The sequence below is a fragment of the Colletotrichum karsti genome (assembly GCF_011947395.1).
Source record: "Colletotrichum karsti strain CkLH20 chromosome Unknown Scaffold25, whole genome shotgun sequence".
Classification (NCBI taxonomy): Eukaryota; Fungi; Ascomycota; class Sordariomycetes; order Glomerellales; family Glomerellaceae; genus Colletotrichum; species Colletotrichum karsti.
In genome coordinates, this window is record NW_024065925.1 from 233852 (window position 1) to 257505 (window position 23654).

The 23654-nt window shown below is 56.4% G+C and overlaps 7 protein-coding genes across 7 annotated transcripts in view; 3 read left to right on the forward strand and 4 right to left on the reverse strand.

Moving 5' to 3' along the window:
• CkaCkLH20_07779 (uncharacterized protein) overlaps window positions 1-464 on the reverse strand; it is a gene marked incomplete at both ends in the record, with an annotated part of 1527 nt that extends 1063 nt beyond the window's left edge. Inside the window, one exon of the mRNA XM_038890495.1 lies at window positions 79-464. Coding sequence (XP_038744103.1) covers window positions 79-464 — 386 coding nt within the window. The remainder of the gene's footprint in view (window positions 1-78) is intronic.
• Window positions 465-1283: 819 nt separating this feature from the next.
• Window positions 1284-2313, forward strand: CkaCkLH20_07780 (thymidylate synthase; the record flags this gene model as incomplete). Its single annotated transcript, XM_038890496.1, has 2 exons — window positions 1284-1405; window positions 1458-2313. 2 exons carry the CDS (start codon window positions 1284-1286, stop codon window positions 2311-2313), a joined length of 978 nt encoding a protein of 325 aa, XP_038744104.1.
• Window positions 2314-3398: 1085 nt separating this feature from the next.
• Window positions 3399-4688, forward strand: CkaCkLH20_07781 (centromere binding protein B; the record flags this gene model as incomplete). The annotated part of the gene is made up of 1 exon (XM_038890497.1): window positions 3399-4688. The coding sequence occupies one exon, from the start codon at window positions 3399-3401 to the stop codon at window positions 4686-4688; it is 1290 nt and encodes a 429-aa protein (XP_038744105.1).
• A 1178-nt stretch (window positions 4689-5866) lies between these two features.
• Window positions 5867-7977, reverse strand: CkaCkLH20_07782 (protein kinase activator; the record flags this gene model as incomplete). The annotated part of the gene is made up of 3 exons (XM_038890498.1): window positions 5867-6829; window positions 6886-7677; window positions 7795-7977. 3 exons carry the CDS (start codon window positions 7975-7977, stop codon window positions 5867-5869), a joined length of 1938 nt encoding a protein of 645 aa, XP_038744106.1.
• A 9302-nt stretch (window positions 7978-17279) lies between these two features.
• Window positions 17280-18946, reverse strand: CkaCkLH20_07783 (sac3 ganp domain protein; the record flags this gene model as incomplete). Its single annotated transcript, XM_038890499.1, has 3 exons — window positions 17280-17493; window positions 17546-18806; window positions 18868-18946. The coding sequence occupies 3 exons, from the start codon at window positions 18944-18946 to the stop codon at window positions 17280-17282; spliced, it is 1554 nt and encodes a 517-aa protein (XP_038744107.1).
• A 666-nt stretch (window positions 18947-19612) lies between these two features.
• CkaCkLH20_07784 (EAP30/Vps36 family protein) lies at window positions 19613-21607 on the forward strand (the record flags this gene model as incomplete). The annotated part of the gene is made up of 2 exons (XM_038890500.1): window positions 19613-19713; window positions 19780-21607. The coding sequence occupies 2 exons, from the start codon at window positions 19613-19615 to the stop codon at window positions 21605-21607; spliced, it is 1929 nt and encodes a 642-aa protein (XP_038744108.1).
• A 311-nt stretch (window positions 21608-21918) lies between these two features.
• CkaCkLH20_07785 (uncharacterized protein) lies at window positions 21919-22923 on the reverse strand (the record flags this gene model as incomplete). The annotated part of the gene is made up of 2 exons (XM_038890501.1): window positions 21919-22627; window positions 22688-22923. The coding sequence occupies 2 exons, from the start codon at window positions 22921-22923 to the stop codon at window positions 21919-21921; spliced, it is 945 nt and encodes a 314-aa protein (XP_038744109.1).
• Window positions 22924-23654: the final 731 nt, after the last annotated feature.

The following is a 23654-nucleotide window of genomic DNA, read 5'->3' on the forward strand; positions in this document are numbered from 1 at the left end:
TTTTACATAAAACACACAAATCCAAATTTAAATTTTTTTCCCCCCCCCCCCCCCCCCCCCCCCCCTCATCGTACTAACCAGCTTCGAGATGCTCTATTGAATCTCATTCTCCTCAACGACGTCTCGATCCAGGAGACTTTGGAGCGTTCCGTCTCGTCGACGACCATGCAAAGCGCACCCGCCCTCATGGCCCGGCTGAGTTCGTCCCGCCTGACGGTCCCGGCGTGGGAGAGCAGCCAGCGGGCGGCGCGCAGCGACCCGGTGCTGGGGAGGAAGAGGGCCGTGATGACGGTGAAGCATGTCTCCAGGACGGACTCGCCGGGCCGGCTGGGAAGGGTGAGGGCGTGGACGAAGTAATTCGTTGCGTAGAAGATGATGTAGTCGGACCAGATCGGAGGAGTGCAGAGCAGGCGAGGGTCGCCGTGGTTGACCGTTCCTGGAGGGACGGTGATGGTAAGGTTCATTTTGAACTGGAGTTGCGAGTTGAACAGCGGGTTTCATGTCTTTCGCTGATGACGAGATGTCGACTTCTTATTTCATGGGAGACAATAGAATGTTCTTGGGAACGACAATAGAAGCAGCAGACTACAGAGAATGGCACTGGACCTCGGCCAGGCTGCTGCGTCTTTGGTGGTGGCAGTGAGGGTTGAGGAACTCCTAGTCGCACTTTCAATCCAGAAAATATCATGAAAGTGTAGGAACTAGTAAGTTTCCAAACTCAATATTCGGTGTCATTCAGAAGAATCAAGACAACACCATGCTTGGCCATGTCATCGTCACCCGTAGGTGCATGAGAAGGGGGGAAAAGGGAAGAAGACATTCACGACGCATCGCCACCGTTTTCATCAATGTGGAACTGAGAGGCCTACGTCTGAGCACAGGAGAAAAAGGGACCGACAGAAAAAGATCCGACGAGATCTCATTCTTGAGATGCGTTGAAACAGACCTCAGCTCTGGGCTGACTGGACCTTGAGCCGCTATTCGTCAAGACTTCAGCAGAGACGGAACAAGCTCCAGCGCATGACAGACGCTAAAATACAGACTCGCCTCGCTTGGCTCCGAAGCAGGCCAGAACCTTGATGGTTTCCTTATCTTATCGGCGCCGGATTTCCCAGTGGTTAGTCATCAACCCCACCACTAGCGCATGCACTTTAAGCACGACGCGTCGAGACGCGTCTTTGATTGTGCCTACATTCAGATGGCATCCCGCCTACACCAACCATCCAAACCCACAGGCAAAGACACAAACAGCAATGGCACCCGCTGCAGTTGAAACCGCCAACATGTCCGCTCCCGAGAACCCGACGAAGCAGAACGGCGGTGCTCCCGCTAAGCGTCACGAGGAGTACCAGTACCTTGACCTCGTCCGCGAGATCCTCGAGACAGGCGAGCACCGACCGGACAGGTAGGCCATTGCACGCTCATCGACAATGTGTACGTCGCTAACGGAATCTCAGAACCGGCACCGGCACATACTCCATCTTCGCCCCGACGCCTCTCAAGTTCTCCCTCAACAAGGACGGCGAGCCTCTCCTACCCCTCCTCACCACAAAACGCGTCTTCCTCCGCGCCGTCATCGCCGAGCTCCTCTGGTTCGTCGAGGGCAACACATCCTCTCTGGCTCTCAGCGAGGCCGGCGTCAAGATCTGGGACGGTAACGGCTCGCGCGAGTTCCTCGACAGCGTCGGCCTCTCCCACCGCGAGGTCGGCGACCTCGGCCCCGTCTACGGCTTCCAATGGCGGCACTTCGGCGCCGAGTACGTCGACTCCAAGACGGACTACACCGGCCAGGGCGTCGACCAACTCGCCGAGGTCATCCACAAGCTCAAGACGAACCCCTACGACCGCCGCATCCTGCTGAGCGCATGGAACCCTGCCGACCTGAAGAAGATGGCCCTCCCGCCGTGCCACATGTTCGCGCAGTTCTACGTCTCGTACCCGCGGTCGAAGAACTCGACCGGGAACGAGGAGAAGCCCAAGGGGCACCTGCACTGCCAGCTGTACCAGCGCTCCTGCGACATGGGTCTCGGCGTGCCGTTCAACATTGCGAGCTACGCTTTGCTGACGCACATGATCGCGCGCGCCTGCGACCTGGTTCCCGGAAGCCTGACGCACGTCATGGGCGACGCGCACGTTTACGCGGACCACGTGGACGCGCTCAAGGTACAGCTGGAGCGCGAGCCGAGACATTTCCCCATGTTGGAGATGAAGGACAGGGAGGCCGGGTGCAGCATTGACGGGTGGAAGGTGGAGGACTTTGTGGTCAAGGGCTACGACCCGCATAAGACGATTGCCATGAAGATGTCTGTGTGAGGAGAAGAAAGGTCTATGCGTTGCCAGGGACGGTTTTGGTCTGATTGTTTTTGGGTCGGCATTTGGGTGTTGGGAGTTGCATTAATGGTTGCGACACTACGAGCCGCGATGGCATGAATATGTGGGAGAAGAGCATGGGAATCATGACGATTGGCGTCTTTTGAATAGACCGTTAAAAGATGTCGACAATGGGAGAAGAATATAGATATGAATCTTGGCGGGCCTTCAGACAAGAGTGCTGAATGGGGTCAAGCAAAGCAATAAGCACTTGTCCAGGTAGTAAGTATTGAATAAGGTCGTCCTGGCTCGATTGCTGCAAGTGTTAGCATGGATATGGATGGCACCTATCCTTCATATCTAACTAAGTGCGTAGTGCTTTTTTACGTGTGCATCGAAACCGGCATTTGAAACAACAGTACAGTTATGCACCGGGTAATGCAACACACACAGAAAGAGACTCTCTCTCATGGATGCTTCTCTGGTGTGAGGAGGGGGAAGGGAGCTTGGGCCAACCACCCCCCCTCTGGCGAATTTTCCAGCTCCCCATTGGATGCATAACGACAGTACATGCAACCTTGGCCAGCCCCGAAAATAAAAAAGAAAAAAGAAATAAAAACTGCACCGTGCCTGGGGGCCGTGCTGGCCTGAAAATCCCCACGGCCTCGCTTCCCTCCTGGTGCTAAGTCCCCTCGGTCCCCCATCCCGCCCACCGATTTTTCACTTTTCGACTGGACGCTTTTCCTCACTCCCTCCCCTTAACCGTCACAACCTCCACACCAACCAAAACCTCACTACGGATACAACGATTTCTTCAATTGAATCAAAACGAAGGCGAGCCATCACCTACAACTACGGATATATTCCCATTATCCCACTTCAACAGGCCTCCCCCGCCGCTGAGCCAGCGCGCCCTCGCGCCTGGCCTGCCGATTTCCTTCACCCTCGACGAGAAACGCACCCCTTGCCGGAAAAACAAACCTCATCGTCGCCGACCGCAGCGCCCGAGTGTTGCGCGCCTCGAGACCAACACCAACACCACCGCCCACGCCCCCTTCGTCTGAAATATGTCAGCCGCCGCCGTCGCCATGGCCGACCACGACCCTCACCCGCATCCTCATCCTCACGCTCACGCCCACTCGCACTCGCACTCTCACTCTCACCCTCATAACCCCCACGACGCGCCACACGACACCGCTCACGACCTCCACCCCTCCGACCCGGATGCCAGCACCCTCAACGGCCCCGGCGCTCCTCCGGACGGCGTAGACTCCCCGATGTCGACACCGAAGGAGCGTCACTCCCTTACCCTCGACCAGCGTCGCGCGCTCCGCCGCTGGGCCAACGCGCAGACCCTTCGTCCCAGTCACAAGGCCTGCATAGACTGGTTCTACAACCAATACGGACAGCACATCTCCCAATCGACCGTATCCCACTCTCTCAGCCCCAAATACTCCCGGTTGGACGGAGACAACCCCCAACTGAGCGGCTCGCGACTGCGCTTCGGCAACTGGCCTGATGTCGAGAAGCTCGTGCTGCGGTGGTACCAGCAGGTCCAAGCCACGGGCCGCCACCCGACGAACGAGGAGCTCGGCGAGAAAGCAAAGGCCATCTTCACGGCTCTGCCGCGGTACAAGGACGAGACGCCGCCGGAATTCTCCCCGGGCTGGATTCACAGGTTCAAGAAGCGCTACGGTCTGCTGATCAGGCGCCAGCGTCGACACGGCGAAGGCGGACTCAACGCGGCCGACGACATCGGCTACCTCGCCGACTGCGTCCCGCGACTGATGGCCCTCTCCGCCGAGACCAGCCCCGCCGCCATCCGCGAATCCGTCATGCGCGCGCTGGGCGTCGAGGCGAGCCTGCAGACCTGCGCTCTCGTGCGCGACGAGGTGCTGCGCCGGTTGAGCGCGGGCCCCGGCTCGGCGGGCGCCATGTCCCCGACCTCCGCCGCGGCGGTCACGGCCCCGGACCCGCACAGCGCCGACGCGAGCATGGTCGCGCCCCCCGGCAGCGACACCCCGATGTACGGCGAAGAAGACCCGGACATTGTCCTGCAGAACGCGCTGAGGCAGCTGCAGCAGGAGGAGGCGGAGGCGGAGGCGACAGCCGCGGCCGCGAGGGAGGAGCGGGAGCAGCGGGAGCGCGTGCAGGGAACGGCCGCGGCCGCGCTCGCGACGCCCGCCATCCAGCGAGCCGTCTCGTCGGCGTCGAGGTTCGCCCCGTCCACGCCCGAGCTCAACCTGACGCCCATTAAGAACGACGATCCGGTCTCGGCCAACGAGCGGCCCCTGCGGTGTCCGTTCTGCGTGAACCAGAGGATGCTCCGTACCATTAAGGAGGCGGTGGAGCACATGTCTACCCACGTCGTTGTGTAATAACAGGTTTGTGGCTTTGCGCGGGCAGAGAAGCCATGACACGCCTCGAGTACCAGTGCGGAGGAAAGGAGAGAGTGGGAGGGGGGAGGGAAGGAAAAAAAAAACCTGAAATGAAATACCCAGCTTTTAGTATCAGGTCGGAGGATTGGAGCCAGGCCAGGCCATGCTCTGCGAAGTACGGGAGTTTTTCCACGCCCGAGGAGCAAGCAAGCATTTCTATTTCATGCGATGGATGTGGTTTTATTGGGAGTCTTGAGGAAGCTATGAGGACGAAGAGAACGGTGATATGGCGTCTCTGCGACTGCGAGGGGAATTGTACGCTGCTTTACATGCGGCCTTCCTTTTTAATGATATCAAGTGTTATTCCAAGCTCTGGTTTTCGGCGCACGATGATTTTTAATAGAATCAGTGTGACCATGTGCAACGAGAGCATCAGCCCTATCAAACTCAACTCAGAATCATTCGATTTCACTTTTGGAATGGGTCATGGTGTGGTGTGAACAGGCTTTATCTTCTCTCGTTCAAGTACTGGTATTGCGCCTTCCCGCGCCAACTTCTGCGTCATCCACCAAGTCGTTCCATTCGTCATCGCAAGGACCTTTTGGCCTTGTCCTCCTTCCGTGCGTACTGCACGACCAATCAGAGAAAAGGACCCTGGCAGAAGCCTAGGTAAAGAAAAGAAAAGACACAATTGGCAGCTCAAGCCTGCCATTTGACCAAAAACGCCCGCCAATGTCCCCTTTCCCGTGCCCTCGTGATGGAAACATTTCCGTCTTTCGTCTTATGGAAAACTCTTGGACATATGGACCCCTGGGGGCCGTATCGATAATTCTTTTTTCCCCGTCATCAACATCAACGTCCGTCAAGGCAAGATCGTAAGTGGGGGCCTGCCGAGGCCAAAGAATCGTAAAAAGGAGCGTAGCCGCTTGTGCTTCAAGGAGAGTCGATCCACTGGCATCATGGTCGTATATCGAGTCCAGCTACTAGAAGAAAACAATATAGAAGTGAAAATCGGCCGGTCCTGTGTAAAAAGACAGGACCTGGCAATGCGTCGCGTACGCTGGGAATCATGAAACAAGAATGCAATGGAGGTTTGGAAGTGGGGTATGCTTTTCTTCGAAAGTAGTGGCAGGAACCGTCCAGAATCACAAGTCGGGATGAGTCCTCTGGCTTGTGACTTAGACCTGTTCCACGTAAAGTAGGAGCTTCCCATTCCGGTCTATGGCGACGTCGAGATCGTTGTCGCTCATCAAGTTGGGCTTCTCGCCTGACGGCTCATCCTTGTAAAAGAGTTGGATCTCTTCGCCAGCGGCGACCTTGAGTCTGTCCCTGATCTTGTCGTACAGCTGTTGGAATGAGATGTCTGTCGGTACACGAATGGCAATGAGGTCGCCGTTGAAGTAAAGCTTAATCTTCATAGCTTGAGCCTGACCGATGCCGGGAGAGACGGACGGCTGGGACTGTGATAATGACGACGGCTGCCGAGTCATGCCGGGCTGCCCCATTGATCTTTGCTGCGGTGCGGCGGAAAGACCCGCGTAGCCGCCATTGCCATTCAGGTTATTCCTCGAAGATTGCCGCGAGGCGCCGTCGGCCGGTGAATCAGTGGAGGAGGGTTGCGACCCGCCAGAGAGTCTGTACTCGTCTTCGTTCGGTGCGTTGGGGTCAATCTCGTAGTCGCCCTCTCTAGGAGCGAAAAACTGCCTGACAAGGGGACACCTCGCGATGTAGGCTGGCTGTGCGAGGAGATTCTTGACGTAGGCATCCAGGTTGTGCAGGCGACCTTCGGTGATGGCATCCGTGACGTAGTTGACGGGGCCCGGCATATAGGGCAATGTCCGCTTTTGCGTACCCGTGTTGCCTGCCTCCGCAGGGAATTCGGTGAGGAGAGCAATCTGGAAATCATAGAAGTCCTCGTAGTATCTGGACAGCTCCCAGTGACGGCCATCTTCCAGTACGGCCTCGATGACAAACCAATACTTGTCCTCGGCGAAGCAGTATCTGGGGATGCGAGCGGAAATGGGTGCGTAGAGTTGATCGGCAGACTTGGTGTAAGGAGTAGTGGGCTGCGAAGCTTGTTGTGAGCTCCGCGACGGTTGGTAGTTGGCCTGTTGTTGTGGTTGTTGCTGCTGTTGTTGCGGCTGTTTCTCACGTTAGCTTGTGCGCATTCCATGGACCGACATGTCCAAATACTTACGTAGCTGTTGCCATTTTGCGACTGCGAGCCCCGACGTTGACCTTGCTGTATGCTCATGCGCTCCATGCCTTGCTCCAGAGACCCTTGCTGCGGCGAACCCCCCACATCAAACTTGCCCAGAGTAATGCTGCTGTTCTTGTAGTCGGCTGCCATTTTCTTCCACTCTTCGACCTTTGGGATGCCTGCCTTCTTGATAGCGTCTGAAGCGTTGCCGACGGCACTGTCCGTAGCCATGTCGCGAATCTCAACAAATGACACGGGGATCAGGCCGGGTCCGCCGAGTCTGCCGATGGGCTTGGCGACAAACCACTCAGGGTTGGACTGCGCGATGACGATGATGGCCTCACCAGCCTTGGCCTCAAGTTCGTCGGCGCGCTCTGCCACAAAGTCGTACATGACAATACCGTAGACCATAGCACCGGATCCCTTGCCTGCAGACCTGGATAAGCGCAGCATTGCCGGAGGAGACTGCATAGCTTGCATGCCCCCAGCAGAAGGTGGCGCGGCTTCCGCGTAACCGGAGTCGTGGTCGGGGTTCTTGGAAATAGTTGGGGACATGGTCGGCGGCCGGGGCATGCCGCCGCCATCGGACTGGCCGCTATCTCTCTCTGTGCGGCCCAAAGCCTGGAAGAAGGCGACTGGCACAAGGCCACGAGCGTCAGGCAAGGCGGGATTGCATGCTTCGTACCAATCGGGGTCGTTCTCTCTGCCGATGACGTGGAAAAAATCGCCTCGAGAGAAGCTCAGTTCTTGATTGGACTGGGCTTCATAGTCGTAAAGAGCTCGGATGACCTGGAGTGGAGTTCGCGGTCAGCATTATGTGCGGCGCAACGCAATCGTCATGCGCTTGCGCGCGGGCGGGCATACGGCGCTGTCGGAAATGGCGAGATGTGTAGAGCAACGACATACCTTTTTCGGGGGCACGATGGCGACAGCGGACTTGGGGGCAATGTTGAGTTTGGCGTTGTCCTTCTCGCCCTTGATGGACCGGCGGAGGGCCTGGAACAGGTGAGGCATGGTCAGTAGGTGGTCGGAAAACCGATTTCTCGCGATGGATTCTCGCGACGACATGATGAGAGTCGGCGTGCGCATGCGGGGTCGGGAGTGCTAAGAAAGAAGGAAGGAACGCAAATGACGAGAGGTACAGGGAGTGGGAAAACAAATGCACCTTTCGGTCTCGGTGACTGAGAGAGAAGGACAACGTGGTGGCAGGAAATCGCGAGTACACGTGGTTGAAGAAGATGGCGATATGCGCGCGACAAGCTTCGTACGAGAGGAAGAGAGGGGGGGTGGTGGTTGAAAGGGGGAAGGGGACAGAGGTGCAATGCGTCGACGAGAAGCAGAAGCACGACGGCGAAGTACACCACAGGTGCGTGCAGGCAGTGCAGCAGGTACCAGAGGAGAGGGGGGACGGTGAATCACGAACCTTCATCTTGTGTGACGTTCCCTCAGGGCAGGAGGAGTCTGGCGAAATGGGAATCGAATACGATGCTCAAAAGAAAATGGTATTTCGCAGTCGACGGGGGGGACCTGTGGCACCACGGAAAGAGTCGATGTCGATGCCGATGTCGATAGGGAGGGATATGATATGGTCCTTCCGTAGAGCCTGATTGGGCGCAAACAGGGGGGGGAACGCAGCAGTGAATCAGTGCGACTCTGTCTGTCTCCTTCTCTCGATGTGTCTGTCGATAATTATGCTGCTACTTCTTGTCGGGAAGGCGTACGTAAAGATGGTGGGCGGGTGACTGTTGACTGGTGTTGTTGTTGCTTATTTTTTATTTTTATTTTCCTGTCTCTCTTACTCTCTCTCTCTTTCTCTCCCCAGTGAGGAAGGAGGGGAGGGGCCGGACTGGGCTGATGACAGTGCGGACGGAAAGGAAGGAGAGAGGGGCGATGATGACCGGGTCGCACTTTCCCTGGAAATTGCGTTGTTCGCTGAGTCGCTGCCGTTGGGCTCCTAAAAGGAAGGGGCCGGAAAAAAATAAAAAATAAAAGATGGGAAGAAAAAAAGTAAGGAAGCAACGGCCGGGGGTTGGTCTACTCGGGAGACGAACGGTAATCGGATTGGGCTCCTTCTTTTTTTTTTTCCAAATAAAAAAAGAGCCTGACTTGACGGGAGTTGACCAAATCGAATGTCGAAGTTGTTGTTGTTGGGTTCCCTCGTCTTCTTCCTTGCCTTACAAACTTCCTCTCTCTCTTTCTGTTCAAATACCAACACTCGCTGTGGTCGGCGCGCAAGAACTACGCTTCGTTGATGTCGACGTCCTTCTTCCGGCTCTCCCGTTGTTCAGAGCAGAGGCAACGCTGTCCAGTTGTCCTCACTGTCGGGTTGGCTGATCGGTCCAAGTGGCTCGCTGGTCTGTCTCTCCCTGACTTTCTTATTCCGACTCGGAAGATGGCTGACTTTCTCGGCCTCCGAAACAAGACGCCCGCGAATCAACTCGGGCTACACGGTGGTGCTCAACGGAGTCGCAACCGAACGGGGTCCTATGACGCGAGATGGCTGAGCACACCTTCTGCGTCGCTCCTCAGTCTATGACTGTCGTCCAAGGTCCAAAGTTGAAGTTCGACTGCTCGGCGAAGTGCAAAGATTGCGCTGGAATGCGGCGGGCGGGCTGCGCTGCGGGCTGTTGACGATTCGACCTGGAGGGGTGGAGGGAAGGCAAGGGAAACACGTCAAGAGAGAACGGCGGATGGGCGAGGGTAAAAAAGGCTCGTTCGCCCAACCCGACAAGCCTCTCTCCCGTCTGCCTCTACGGAGTACCTCTGCCTCCCTCGCCCTCTCCCCATGCACCTTACGCTGCCCAAGCCAGGGTAGAGTACCTGGGTACTCGTTGTAGACGCTAATACAACCCTACGCCCACGCAGTCCTCCGTACGCACACTCCAGCGCCCGGGATGCGCTCCCAAATCCCACCAGACCAGACGAAAGGGAAGGGAGGGGAGCCCCTCTGCTACCGACGGTTGGAAGAGGGCTTGACTGGTGGGACTGCCCGTCTGCACTCTGCACAATCGACGGCCCAGTCACCAGTCACCAGTCACCCAACAACCCTGGCCCGTACTGCGGTGCGGTACCCATCCCCTCACTGGGCGTGCGTGGGTAAATTGCACCAGGGTCGCGGGTGGGTGTCGTGCCTCCAACGAGGGTGTCGACCTGCAGATTATGGTGGTGCTGTAATCTGTGTGCCTCTCTTCTCTTCCTTGCCTAGGTACGAGGGTGAGTGCTCCTGACACAGCCTGGTCGAAATGTTTCTTTCTAACCCTCCCCTCCCACCGCAGGTGCCGTCCTCTCTCAAATCGATTTCTTATTCCGCTCCAAATATCAGTCCAAATTCATGCCTCACTCCTCCAACCTCCTCGGCCTTCTGTCACGGCTGTCATCGCATGACCAAAGCTGACGAGACTAAAGCCATCGCTCCATCCGGTAACGCAGCAACGTTCGGGACGCAGCCGTTGCTAGACAGCAGAAAGAGCCAGAGCGAGCCAGGCGAGCGGCGGCCCACAGGCACGGAGACTACCAACACTGCGTACACTAACAATCAAGCAAGATAAACCGACTTCTGTGTACAAACCGGGCATTGCGCGAAACCATCCCAGCGGGCGTGGCAACCAACATCAGCAGCCCTCACCTCAGATGGAAAGCTTAATCACCAATAAGTGCCCCCGGGGACCTTCGGAAATGTGTCGAAAGGGATGTTGATGCCACAGAAGGGGTTCCATGATCCATTCAATCCCTTCGCACCGTCGTCGTCTCCTGCCAGTTCTCGGCTCTCAGTGGACCGTTCGGCCACTTTGAACATTGTCTCGTCGCTCTTCCGCGTCCAACGGGCATCTGTGGTCGCATGTCTCTTGCAGCATGGTCAACTCCAGAGTTCAGGGACGGCTTCTTGTCTGCCACTCAAATCGTGCAGCTGCATGTCTCGCCTTCATGTTCCCCAAAACTCATGCCGGTGGTTGCACCGGCTCCTCCAGCCGAACCAGAGCATCTGGGGCAGCGCAGCGCAGTCCTGGGCCTGCAGCAGGCCCGGCGCTGTTCCCTATGACGGCACCGTTGCACTTTTCGTACAGGGCATCACGGCGTGGCTGGTCGCAGGAAACACGACGACGACTCGCACGACTGGATCAGCCCTCGTCTGCAATGTCCCTGGGATACGGCCCTGGCACCATAGTGGCTAGCTTCCCGATAGTTTGGTGATCTTCTTCAGCGCGTCCGTAGAGGCAATTCAGCTACGCCAAAGTCAGAACGACTGTCAGTCATGAACCAGCGGATGGTGATGGACCTTTGGCTTATCTTAGCTTCCCCTCTTCAAAGCTCAAGGCTCAAGTCCCTTCTTTTCCCCCGCGGTTGCACAACCTTTGCCACTGTCTTCCTGGGCACGCACATGGCAACCCCTCCGCTAAAACACAGACCTTTGGCTAACTATCCATCAACGCCCCTCTCGGTCGACATTGACCTCCCACGCCCCCTGCGAAACAATAGCATGCAACCAATGGCATAGTCTCGTGCTTTTGACACTTGCTTTTGCATGAACCGACCTCTCCTCCAAACAGCTTATCCCTTCAATCTGGATTGTCAAGCTTGCCCAGAAAGCAGTGCGACGCAGGGGACTGGACGGCAGAACAGACTCGGAGCGGCATCTTATCGATTAACGCAAAGGCTCTCTCGCTACCTTGTGATCCCGAGCAATGCGGGAGGACGGGGTATCCTGTTCCTCCCTCCATTTATCGGCCACAGCCTAGCAGAGTTCTTCCTTCTTTGCGACCAGGAACAGCTCACAACTCAACTCTGAGAAATGCCTCTCCTCAGTGACCCCTGTATGCTGCGGCGGACCCGGACGGTTTTTCCCTCGCCCCATTGAGTTCCAGCCTAACAAGTCAAGTCCAACGGCCCAGTCCTGGTGCCACATCGGCCTCGACCCAACGACCATCGGACCTTGCCACGCGGAACCCTTCCCCGGCTGCTTGGGTTTAAGTAAGCCGGTGCGGATGCTCAATTACACTTTACAGTGCTGGCAGCGTTTCTGCTATACGTGTATCAGTCGAGTGTCTGCATTGAGACGCTATACTCAGTGCTTCTCGAGCGGGTGGACAGCCTCTTGCAGCCAACAGCGTTTCTTTGGGCTACTAGAACATGGCGGTGTTCGCGATCTCCCACATCATCTGCTGGCTGCGCTGCGGGCCTCGCAAGTTCGCATGCGACCCGGTACGCTGGCGGCCTCGAAAACCGGGATTGAAATCCCACCAGAGGTTGGCCTTCAAGCGAGGAATGCCATGGCAAAAATCCCGAGCTTTTATTGCAAGGATGTCGTGGAACCAACGCGATCCACGCCAAGCCAGCATCGCGAATCTTTCTAATGTTATCTCTGACTGGTTATGCGAACATCGTCAGACCGACATAGCAATCTTCCATGGCGCGCAACGTCTCTCCGCGCTTCCTTTATCTCCGCATGTCAGACGGGCCAAACCTTACCGAATTATACATAGTACGCCTTACCGGCACAAGAAACTCACTCGCCCTACCGTTGGCCTCAAGGTCTCGAAGAGCTTTGCGTTCAAGGAGACTTTCAAAAGTCTAGGCCGGGCTAGAAAGCATCCTAGCCTATTGATCAGCGCGAAATGGAGGACTAGCTTACGCGCCAACCCGTTGGTTGGACAACTTGGCGCGCGCGTTACATTCGACACCCATTTCTCTATTCTTGCTCGGGAAGTCAAGCTGGAAAATCCGGCTTCGCATCACCGAAGTTTTCAAATACATCTCCACCATCGCGACTACGCTGTACCTTGCATGGAGGAAACCATGCGAATCTCATCAGAATGACCTCATCCGCGGACAGCCCTGGCGGCGGCGCCCTCGCAGTCCGTCCCAACTTTCCGACGCTTCGAATAAATTGCTGCTTCTCCATTCGCTCACCCCTGGCGCTCATGATGGCGCCCTAGCTTCGCCTGGCTAAGGCTGGTCGAGAACCCTTGTCTGCGTCCCGTTTCAGCGGGACGGTTCAGGAACCACATCCCCGCGCGTCCTTGGCTTCCCCAGTGACGGAGGTGGCAGCCATGATACCGCTTGGGACCGTCCTGTTCCTGATGATCGTCCTAGCCCGTCAGCTATCTTTGCGGCGAGAGTCAAAGATAGTAACGGGATGTCTTTTAACTCAACGTCAAGCCCCAGGGTCTCATCTTCACACCGGCACACTACATCCACACTTCAGGACCCTTGGTCTGCTGCTTTGGACAAATTGCTATAATCCCCCGGGCTTTGCAGAGGATGACGTATGTCGGACAATCGCATCGCGGTGTTGCTGACTGCCGACCCCATGACAACGTGCCATCCCGCAGCTTGTCCCGCATCAAGACGCCGTTCCCCGGTCCCAAGGTCATGCTTCCTGCGGTTGTCAGTCACGCTTCCAGAAGCTTCGTTACGATTCCCCGGAATCTGGTGGGCGCAGGCGCGTTGAATGCCCAGTGCCAACCTTGGCCGGTAGAATCGTCACTGTTCAAGGGAAATAATGCGCAAGGGTCTTCCAATACGATAGCGAGTGCCAGATTCCAAATACTCCAGGTTGAGCGAACCCACCTCTTTGGTTTGCCCACCAAAGACAGAGTGCGAGTAACAAGGTCAAGCTTCGAGTTGATGCCGCAGTTATGTTCGGATCCAGCCCATCCCGTTCGCGGACACCACACAACTTGAAACTCGACGTCCTATGTTGGCTGAAACGGGGCGACAGCCACTAAGCTGACCAATAAGATAACAGCGAAGAACATCGTCCATAGATGAGATCACTTTTGATCGAGTTCCAAATATCAGGAGGAACCTTGGGCCGTCGTCAATGATCGTCAAGTGAGGGCCACCGTAGATCAGGGTGCCTCGGCCAGAATGTCAAACCTGTCAGCCCCAACTCCGGATGCGCGACCGAAGGAAAACGAACGATCTTGGAAGGCCAACCTGAAAGCAAGACTACCGCGCAGCAGCAACATGGCTCAAGCGTTTGTGGAATCCTTGGGATGGCCGTCAATTCGCACGAGTTGCAAGATGTATGCTTGAGTAGTTTCTAATCTTCTCTCACGGAGCCGATGATCTCAACCTGCCAGGCAAGCTTACGGACTACTCCAACCAAGCAAGGGAGCCAGGGAGTCTTCATCGTCAGTGGATGTTCGCGTGAACATACAATGGAAGGCTCGCTGACCAACATCTGTCGTTAGTAGGACCTGACTCCGAAACATCTAGTAGGAGGTCGGCATGCAAGGTCCCGTCCACACCATCCCGTAGCGCCGAATTGCGGGTGCCGATCCGCGGCCTATTCAGGGGCGTGGAGACCCCGTTCAGGTTGAGTTCGCGGAGAACAGCTGTCTTGGCACGATGAAACTGGGTCCCCGTCCCATCCACGCGGTGACACCACGCCACTTATTGCGCTTCCTCGCGCAAAGAGCACTTATTCGGTGTTTGCCCGCTTCTTTCGGAGTGGCGAGATGCGGGCGTCGGGACCTCCCGCTGCTTCTGGCAACGAGTTCTCCGGCCGAACGGAGACCATCGTTCCGGAGCTGGCGGCCGGGCGGACATGTCACCATTCGGGAGATCTGCCAGGCCAGCACCTTGGAAGCTAGATGGTAGCGCCGCAAACATATAGGCGGCCTGCGGCTACACTTTTCATTGCCATCAACTCAGATGGTGGCTGGGCGTAACGGTCAGAAAGAGGCATGAGCATATCGATAGGCCTGTCTTATGACGAGACCATTTCAGTTTTCAGTCGGCTCGGCAACGCGGCGGTTCATTCTAAAAGCGTCACATTGAGATGTGATGTTCATCAGGGAATATATGGAATTGCCACTTATTCTCAGGCATCTCTGATGTCACAGAGGCTGACGCGGCGAGCACTCAACTGATCATATTCTAAATAGTATTTGCTTTTCAACCCCGATAACGATTCACACCGGAAGAGAACGGCTGAGCACCGCTCCCTCCGGCAGCATCGCGTCCCGCCAGATGCTCTCTGGAACTGAAACCCCAACTCGTTCGATGTCCCATTCCCTCTCGCCAATCACAGCCACGTGAACCATCAAGACAGCTCGAGCTGTCAAACGGAACAGGATAATTCGGGCTAAAAGCTGAGCTTCTCCGAGTGGTCAGAGCGAGGAAATCTCGCCCGTTTGCAATACCACAGCGTGCAGATTGGGGCATGAGCAAGGATCTAGTCGCGAGCACGGGCGTATCTCTCCATCAGCAAATGGTCGATGCCCGTCAAGGCGCTCTACCGCGCTCAGGGCCGCGCGAAGAGCAGACGAGGAGAAACTGAGGCAAGGTTTGGCTCATATTTTGACAAACCCCGAATGGAACCATCCCCGGGGCAGCGAGGAGGCGGACAGCAGAGCTCCATCTGGAGCTCTTCTCCCCAGGCAGTCCGTTCGCGCACTCGGGACGCCACATCGGCAGACTTTGGTTTGGTCTTCTGCGCGAGACCACTCCAGACCGTCGACGCTTCTCTCAAGCTGGCGGCAGTAAGCTCTGATGCCCACCTCGGGCCTCTGCGGGCAGCTGGACCTGCCCGCTCCCGAAATTCTGCTCATGTCCATGTTTAATCGCCGAACCTGATGACGGCAAGCTCATGTTGAGTTTCGTCTCTGGCCACACAGCTGCCACGCTGGAACGGTATTTCCAGATGGCAGGTGGTGGGCGGGCGTTATTGACGCCCAAGGACGAAGCTTCACGTCGTTCCATATCCGCATACGGTAACCACCTCACGATGGACCTGGTGGGTATTGAGCACGTGTGCCGAGTTGTTCAACCATCACATGTCTGATTTCGGTTGACGTGCGGGCACGGGACGAACATGAACTAGACGATGCCCGCGATGATCTTCTTATGAACCTTGATCCACCGAACGAACGTCCGAGGGCCGGCTTGACCGCTGCTGTCAGTTGGACAATAGCTGAACAACCGCCATGTGCAAACAAAGAGGCGATCATGCTGTATTGCTAACAGCGGCAATAATACATCCCGGCAACTTGACTCATAGGCGTGGCCTGATCCATAACCGTTGCTTAACATCAATAGACCAATCTCATAACCAACGCCATGATCCTTTACAAAACGATGCCAGCTTTGATGCCAGAGTTACTGCTTCGTGTCATGGTGCACATCGCCCACATGTCAGATGTAACTTCAATAGAAAATGCCGTGCCATGGAATCTGGAGAGATCAGAAAGACAGGCGCGGCAACGACCTTGCGCGTGCCCTTTGAGATAACCAGTGACCGCCAGAAAACAGGCGACTGGCCCAAGGCTGAGACTCGCGATGCTGGTATGATGCGGTCCAGTTCTCATTCATGACACGATGAATCACTGGCCTCACTGATAGACAGACAGGCAGTCGTGACACGAGCTCGGGGGAACGGGATAAGGTAGTCTCGCGTTAAGTGGCCTAGCGAAGCAAGTTACTTCGCTGGATACTTCGCGGGTACCCAGCGAGACATGATGCGAAATGGTGGCTTGGTGAATGATACGGACGGCACCATGAAAGAGATAGCCAATAGTGAGCGCCTAGATTGCCAGGTGATGAAGAAAATGGGTCGCTCAACAGCAGGCAGCGCCACGGAGTTGACCGGGCGGTGCCTCGGCGTGGGCATAGTTAAAGCCCGGCGTGGAGGCCAAATGGGGACGGCAAAGGGACGGCAGTAATCTGAACCGCAGAGCAGCGAGCACAGTGAAGGATCTGGGAAATCGAACCCTTCGGTCTAACGAGAAACTGGATTCGCTGTGCTGCTAATGCTAGGGTTCGACACCTGGTCTGATATAACAACGTATATGCGGAGCTTTGCACCCGACCAGCAGCTGGTCAAACTCCATTCGCCTTTTATCCCTGAATATACCGATCCCATCTTTTCCCATTCCAACGCCACCCACTTCGCATACACAACGGTATGCCGAACGGGTATCAAAACTGAAGCCCCCAGAGCCAACTGCCGGCCACCGTAGGCCAGCGGACAATCTTCATCACCAGCGGCAACTCCGCCTGGTGTGTCGCCATTGCTTTCGTCCGTCGACTGCCTCCCACGAGCCCCCCGAAAGGTATCCCGCTGCTGAAGCTGTGCGTAAGCGTCAATGCCGTCATAGGGAGCAGAAAGGCAGATCGGTGAATCGTGAGTTCGTAACCAAACGACGAGCGGTTTTCGAAAAGTCGCAGGAAATGCATGGTGAAGAGTGCGAGTGCTGTGACAATCGGAGAGGAAGAAAGAAAAAACATAAAAATAAGGTCTACGAGGAGAGTTCGGTCCAAACCCGAAGGCTTCGTGATGTGGATGGAAGATGGAGAGAGGGGCCGCGTGCATGACCAGTGACCGGCGGTAGGAGGGTAGTTAGAAGGTGTAGAGCAGGTTGCGATGAGAAGGAAACATGGCGAAGAGCTCAGATCTGGCCTTTGATGTCAACCTTGCGGAACGCCTCGGTCCTCGCAGATTCGAACAGCGGTCCGGCTTTCCCGGTCAGGAGAGCAATGTAGTCTGGTCGTTCTTCGAGCAGGTGCTGGCCATTGAAGTCGACAATGAACTGAGCCGCATCAACGTCGGACTCGAAACCGAGTTCCTCAGTGATGAATCGTAACTTTACGTCTGGCTTGTATCTAGTATGGATTAGCGCATGTTCTGGAGCCTGCAGAATGGAGCGAAACTTACGCCTTGCAAATGTTGCACAATGCAGCGAGACGTTCACGAACAACGAACATGTCCATGAGGTACGCTCCCATATTGGGAGTATCCAAGTAAAGCTGGAAGAACTTGTGATAGTTTCCCAAGGCGAGAGCAGACCGCACCTGCAACGCGTGCTTGATGGGTCGCTCCTCCTTCTCTGCTGTGGTTAGATCTGCCAACGCATCATTAAGGCCGGTACGGTTGGCGGTGTGAATGAAATACAAAATGCGATACGCCTTGAATTCGATGGGGTTCCCTTTCAGTCCCTTTGCGTACAGGGTACGCAACTGCGTTTGGCACTGATTATACTCACCAAGGTCCCCCTTCTCCAAGGCAATGCGGGCGTGGAGTTCGTATACGGACACTGTGAAGTCGTTTTTGATCCGCTGGACTGTCAGGTCTTGACGCATGGACTTGAGCTGGTCGCAAATGTAAGAATAGTTGCCCTCCTTCTTCCACTTCTTCTTAAGGAGATCGATGGTCTTGTGCAGGACTCGCTCCGGCCGGACCTGGGAAGGAACGGGAGGAGCCGTCAACCGCAGGTACCGCTTCTCCAACGTCTCGCTGGTGCCGACAACGGGACCATCCGAGGGAGGAGGGCTGGGCGACCGGTAGGCAGACTTGTAGCCGCCATCGAAACGGCGTTGACGCTTCTCCAACTGCTTCTGAAACTTACTTGACTTGGGCAGAGGTTCGTCGAAGCTGGCGCGTTTGTCGGGGGAGGCGAAGGTGATGCGATCTTCCAGGGCGTTGGATCGGTGGCTGTTAGTAGAGCGCCAAGGCACAGCAGATTTGTCATCCGATGTGAATTCATTGGACTTGCGCTTTTTCGGGTTGGGCGTCGAGTTTTCATATCGCGTATCATACGAGAAGGCAGCACTCGGAGAGGAGTTCAGTTGAAGTTGGCGTTCATTTTTGATCAGGGCGGCGGGACACGGCATGTTCTCCCAGTCGGTAGACTCGAGAGTTCCGTTCTCCATATGCTGGGAGATGGTCGCCTTCAACTTGGCTTCAATCTCGGGACGAGACACGGACGGATCCATGTTGGCAGGAAGAAAGGACTTTTGGACATAATCGCGGACAGAGGCTGGCCATTCCACCTTTCGTGGCGGCTGCGCTGGCGGGACTTGCGCACTCTGATCGTAGGAGACCACGGGCTGGGGCGGACTGTAGACGGGTGCGGCGGCTGGGGGAGGAGGATACTGGCCGAAGCTCTGGCGAGCCTGGACTGCGGTGTATGCCGGATCTGAGAGATGGTTAGTGACTGGAGGTTCGGTTCGATTTGAGGACATGTTCAAATAACTTACTGGGAGGGTAGGCGTAGTTGGCAGGAGGTGCTCCGTACGCAACGCCGGGTGGCGGCGCCGGCCAGCTGGTTGGCATCATGTTGTCTCGGGTGAAGAAACGCTGAATTCTGAGTCGGGGATTAGTTTGACGAAAGTCGAAAAGCAGCAGCTTGCGTGTTGGCTGGTGGTCGGGGGTGGTCGTCGACGGAGTTGTTGATGTTGGCAAGAACTGAGGTTGGGGATATTCCGAGAATGGCGGTGGAAATGACGGGTGGTCTGTGTGAGAGGGATTTCAGGCAAGTCAGAAGAGTGGGGACCAATAATATTGTGCCCAAGCTCAAAATAGGCGCTCGTGGCCTGCGATCCGTCGGTTAAACTACGGGCTGGGCTGACGTAAGGCGCCTATCTTATCGGCTGTCGGCGATAAGGCATATGCCCGCCTTCCGTTGGGTTGGTTCGCAGCAACCGTGGGGTAAAGAAGGTACATGGTCCTGCGAGATAAACTCACTCTGTTACGCCATCATCTGCATGAGCATCACGCGTGCTTCTGCCCGTAATTCCAGACACTCTCAAGGCGGTCGTTTTTGTTTTCGAAATATGTCCGACTCCTGAGCAATTTACGATTGCGGCTCTCGATCCCCAATACAGCCCGAGACTGTCACTGACGTATGACGCTTCGTGGCCCCTCGCCTCCATCGATCATCTCCGGTCATCGCAGTGCTTGCGCGCATTACTCCCTCAGCATCCTGTCGAACAGATATGACGGATGTTTCTAAAACACATCGACCTCACGACCGCTCTCCGGCCCTCTTATCTACCGGATGAAGTCTTGTTGTTCGTCCAAGACAACGTTGGACTCTATGAGGGGTACGTTGCTCAGCCAGGTCAATCTCCAGTCTTGCTCGGCAGCTGACCATGGTTCGTCATTTACAGAAAGTTCAAGCTTCCTCACCAGCAAAATGGACAAGTCTACCTGACATCCCACCGAGTCTGTTACGTCGACAAAGAAGAGCCGCGCAAACACTCCGTCGCCCTCGATTTGAAAGATGTGGATCGATACGAGTTCTACGCGGGGTTCTTGAAGTCATCTGCAAAGATTACTCTGATACCGAAGCCCCTGAAGCGATCTTCTCTCCAGACAAGAGCTTCTGCCATTTCGTCTCCGAGGCCAGGCGCTGGGTCACCTGCCCGCGCCGACAGCCCATATAGACCCCCGCCAGATCCTACAGCCACGGCGGCGACCTGGGTATGCACGATTTGCAGTTTCTCGAACCCGGTTCCGTCCAACTTCGATCCTACAACAGCGAATATCCATACCCCTTTGCCACCTTGCCTGGCATGTGGCATCAAGCCGACTCTGGCGCATGTCTTGAAAGCATCCATATCTAATGCGACCAGTCGAACACCCGCGCCTCCGAGTCCAACCGTCAGCTCACCTCTGGCCGTGCGATCGCGGTCGACATCGAACAGACCAGATGACTCAGGGTCCTTACCACCGTGGCCCGCTGCGTCTAACATCACGGGCGCGCCACAGAACCCCTCCGACCCGAGCGCGACCTTTCAGTGCCCTCGATGCACTTTCCTCAACCACCCGTCCCTGTTGGCGTGCGAGATGTGCGGCGCACCTCTGATATCGCAGGATATACCGCAAGTAGTGGCACAGGAGACGCAGCGGACAGAGTCTCCAGGCCCCGTTCTCAACCCGTCGGCCGCGGGTCAGGACACTGCGGAAAGTGTCAAGATCTCGTTCAGAGGAGGCGGCGAGAAGATCTTCTACGAAAGACTCAAAGGCTCGATGACCCAGCGAAAATGGCTCCTCCAAGGCGCCCCGCCCATACCCCAAAGTAGCCGGACAATAGACGACAACGGTGTTATAGTGAGGGCTCCTGTAGCTACTCCCGCGCGTCCAAAGGGTGTTGGTATTGCTGGGCTGGAGCAGCGTGGTCTTGATATGCGCAAGAACAACGAAGTGATGATCGGCAGTGCGTTCGAGGACCTCGACGCGCTCATGGCATCCGCCAAAGAAATTGTGGCACTGGCGGAGCGGTTTGCGAGGCAGGCGAACGGCGGGAGTGGCGCTGCGGCTTCGGAAGCCAACGCCCTTTTGGCGGAGTCTGCCAGTCAGCTTGGTTTGGTCACGACGAAAGACATCGTGGGCGGCAGCAGCTCCGAAACCTTGTATTTGTCCGAACTGGCGCGAAACCTGGCAGAGTTTTTGACGGACGACGCTCGCGGCGTGTTGAAGAAGGCCGGAGGAATCATCAACTTGGTCGATTTATGGGCCATGTTCAACCGCGCCCGGGGCGGTGTCGAGCTCGTGAGCCCAATGGATTTTGAAAAGGCGGCGCAGATGTGGGAGTCGCTGAAGTTGCCCGTTCGGCTCCGTAAGTTCAAGAGCGGAGTTCTGGTCGTCCAGAGTAGCGATCGCACGGACGAGACCACGATCAAGGCGCTGGTCTCTTGGCTGGACGACTTACACGAGTTCCCACCAGAAAAGGAGCTGGCTTGGGACTGGCGGCAGTTTGGGCGCGGCGTCACAGCTCGCGATGCTGCTGAGCGGTTTGGCTGGAGCATCGGTGTTGCCGAGGAAGAACTGGAAATGGCCGAAGAACGCGGGGTTCTCTGTCGCGAAGACGGCATCGAGGGCCTCAAGTTCTGGAAGAACTACATCGACACTGGTGACACGAAACGTAGGCGTAAGAAGCACCGGTGGGAGGAGGACGAAGTGATGAGGGCACTCAAGGAGAGCGGCCTGATGTGAGGAAAGAATCGTTGACTTGGGATATCTATTTGTGTGCCGCGTCGGCGCAGTCACAGACATTAAAGCGCATTACTATTCTACATGTCCTGGGGTCCCCGCGGTCTGTCGTCTAGATGCCCCATTCTTTGATGCTGGCGGCTGGGTTTCCGCCTCCCAGTCTATGCTCTACCGAGAGGAACGCAAAGGAGAAAAAAGTCAAAACCTAAACGCCGCCCATATGAACCAATGCCCAAGGGTAATACTGACAACCAAAAGAAAACCAATTCGTTGGCCACATCCAGATCGGATCAAGACGTCAAAAACACTCCTCTTCATTCCAGCTTCTCCATCATGCTCAACCTAACCTTGCGGTTGACGACACCGCCAACACCGTATGCCGGGATGATACGGCAGATTCTCGCCATTGTGCTGATGCCCCAGTTCTTGGCCACGATCTGCCAGCGGTCCTTCCACGTCACAACCGCACCCGCGGCACTAGGGCGGTTGTACACGTCCAGGCCGAGCAGGTGCAGCGGCGTGCTCACGAGCTGCACCATGGCCGGCGCCGCGAACTGCATGACGGTCAACCCGCTAACCTTTTTCGCGACTTCCTCTCCCATGCGCTCGTTCAGCCACGGCCCCATGCGTGGCGGGACGTTGAAGCTCGCGAAGATGGTCAAGCAGTCGCGCAGGCCGAAGAGGGCGTAGGATATCATGGGCACAGCGCGCGGGGTGACGCCGGGCGGGCCGAACATGCGGACGTAGACCTGGTCCTTGTACATGCAGATGCCGATGTTGGCGGTGCTCGAGGCGGCGAACTTGCCGGTGCCGGCGGTGACGTGGGAGGGGCTCTTGTTCTGGACGGTCGAGACGGCGGTGTCGAGGGTGTTCGCGGTCAGGTAGGTGCCGCCGTAGAGGGCGAAGATGAGGGCGAAGGGTTTGCTGAAGACGACGTGGTGGGGGCGGAGGACGAGTTCGCGGAGGCAGGACTTTACGGATTCGCCCAGACTGCGGCGGCCGGAGGCGTTTTCCATGATCGAGCTGTAGGTGGACGAGTGGTTAGATTCTTGGTGTTTTCTGTCATGGAACCGTATTGCTTACCGATCAATAATGGAGACGATGGGAGCGACCAAGGTTCCGGCGCAGGCGGCGCTGATGAAGTCGGCGCCTAGGCGCATGCCCAGGTTCGTCGTGTTCCACTTGGTCTCGCGCATCTTGGCCTCCATCTCGACCTTTTTGCTCGTTGCCAGAGCCAGCGGGTTCGGGGGCTTGATAGTGAGGTCTGGCGCAACGGGTGCGGGAGCGAGCCCCTCTGGTCTGGTGTCCCTCTCAGCCATGCGGCTTGTATGTCTGTCGGTTGGGCTTCCGGAGCCTGAGTATCTCGAGGTCGCGGTGGGCTGCAGGCGTCGGTCGTCTGGCAGCTCTTGAGGGACTCGAGATATCGGGTGTTGCGGTGCTTCCCGATGTCGCTTCGCTTTGCGACGGGTTATATAAACAGGTCCAGATCGGGAGAGGTTGGGTGACGTCTCAGGCTGTGTGACGTCGTCTGGAACCGGCCGGAGCTAACAAAGCATACACGAACGAAGGAAAGAAGAGATGACGGCACCAGACTGGACTACCTGATCCTTGGGGTAGGGTAGGTAGGTAGAGGAGGGAAGAGAATGAGGTAGGAAGTAAAGACAGCAAAACCAAGAGAGGGAAAGCTGGGGAAGAGGCCTAGCTTATGGGGGAAAGCTATGAATCCATGATTGAGAGGGAAGCGACGGGGACCCGGAGCTCGTGCTTCTTCTCGTTCGCTTGCAACAGACAGAGACGCCCAATTTTTTTTCCTTTGTGTGTCTTGAAGGGACCCCCGGGAAAAGCAGCGGTTCAGCAAATGACGATTCGGATTTTAGTGAATAAGAGGGGACGAAAAAAAAGGTCCCCCGGGGACGGTGGACTGGCGGACGGCGCATCGACGAATGGACGGTCGAAAATTTCAGCTTACTGGGGACCGAAGTCGGAGATAATCGGTACAAAAGTACGAAGGGTCGAAGGGACCCCGAAGGAATGGAACGCGGGAATGGCT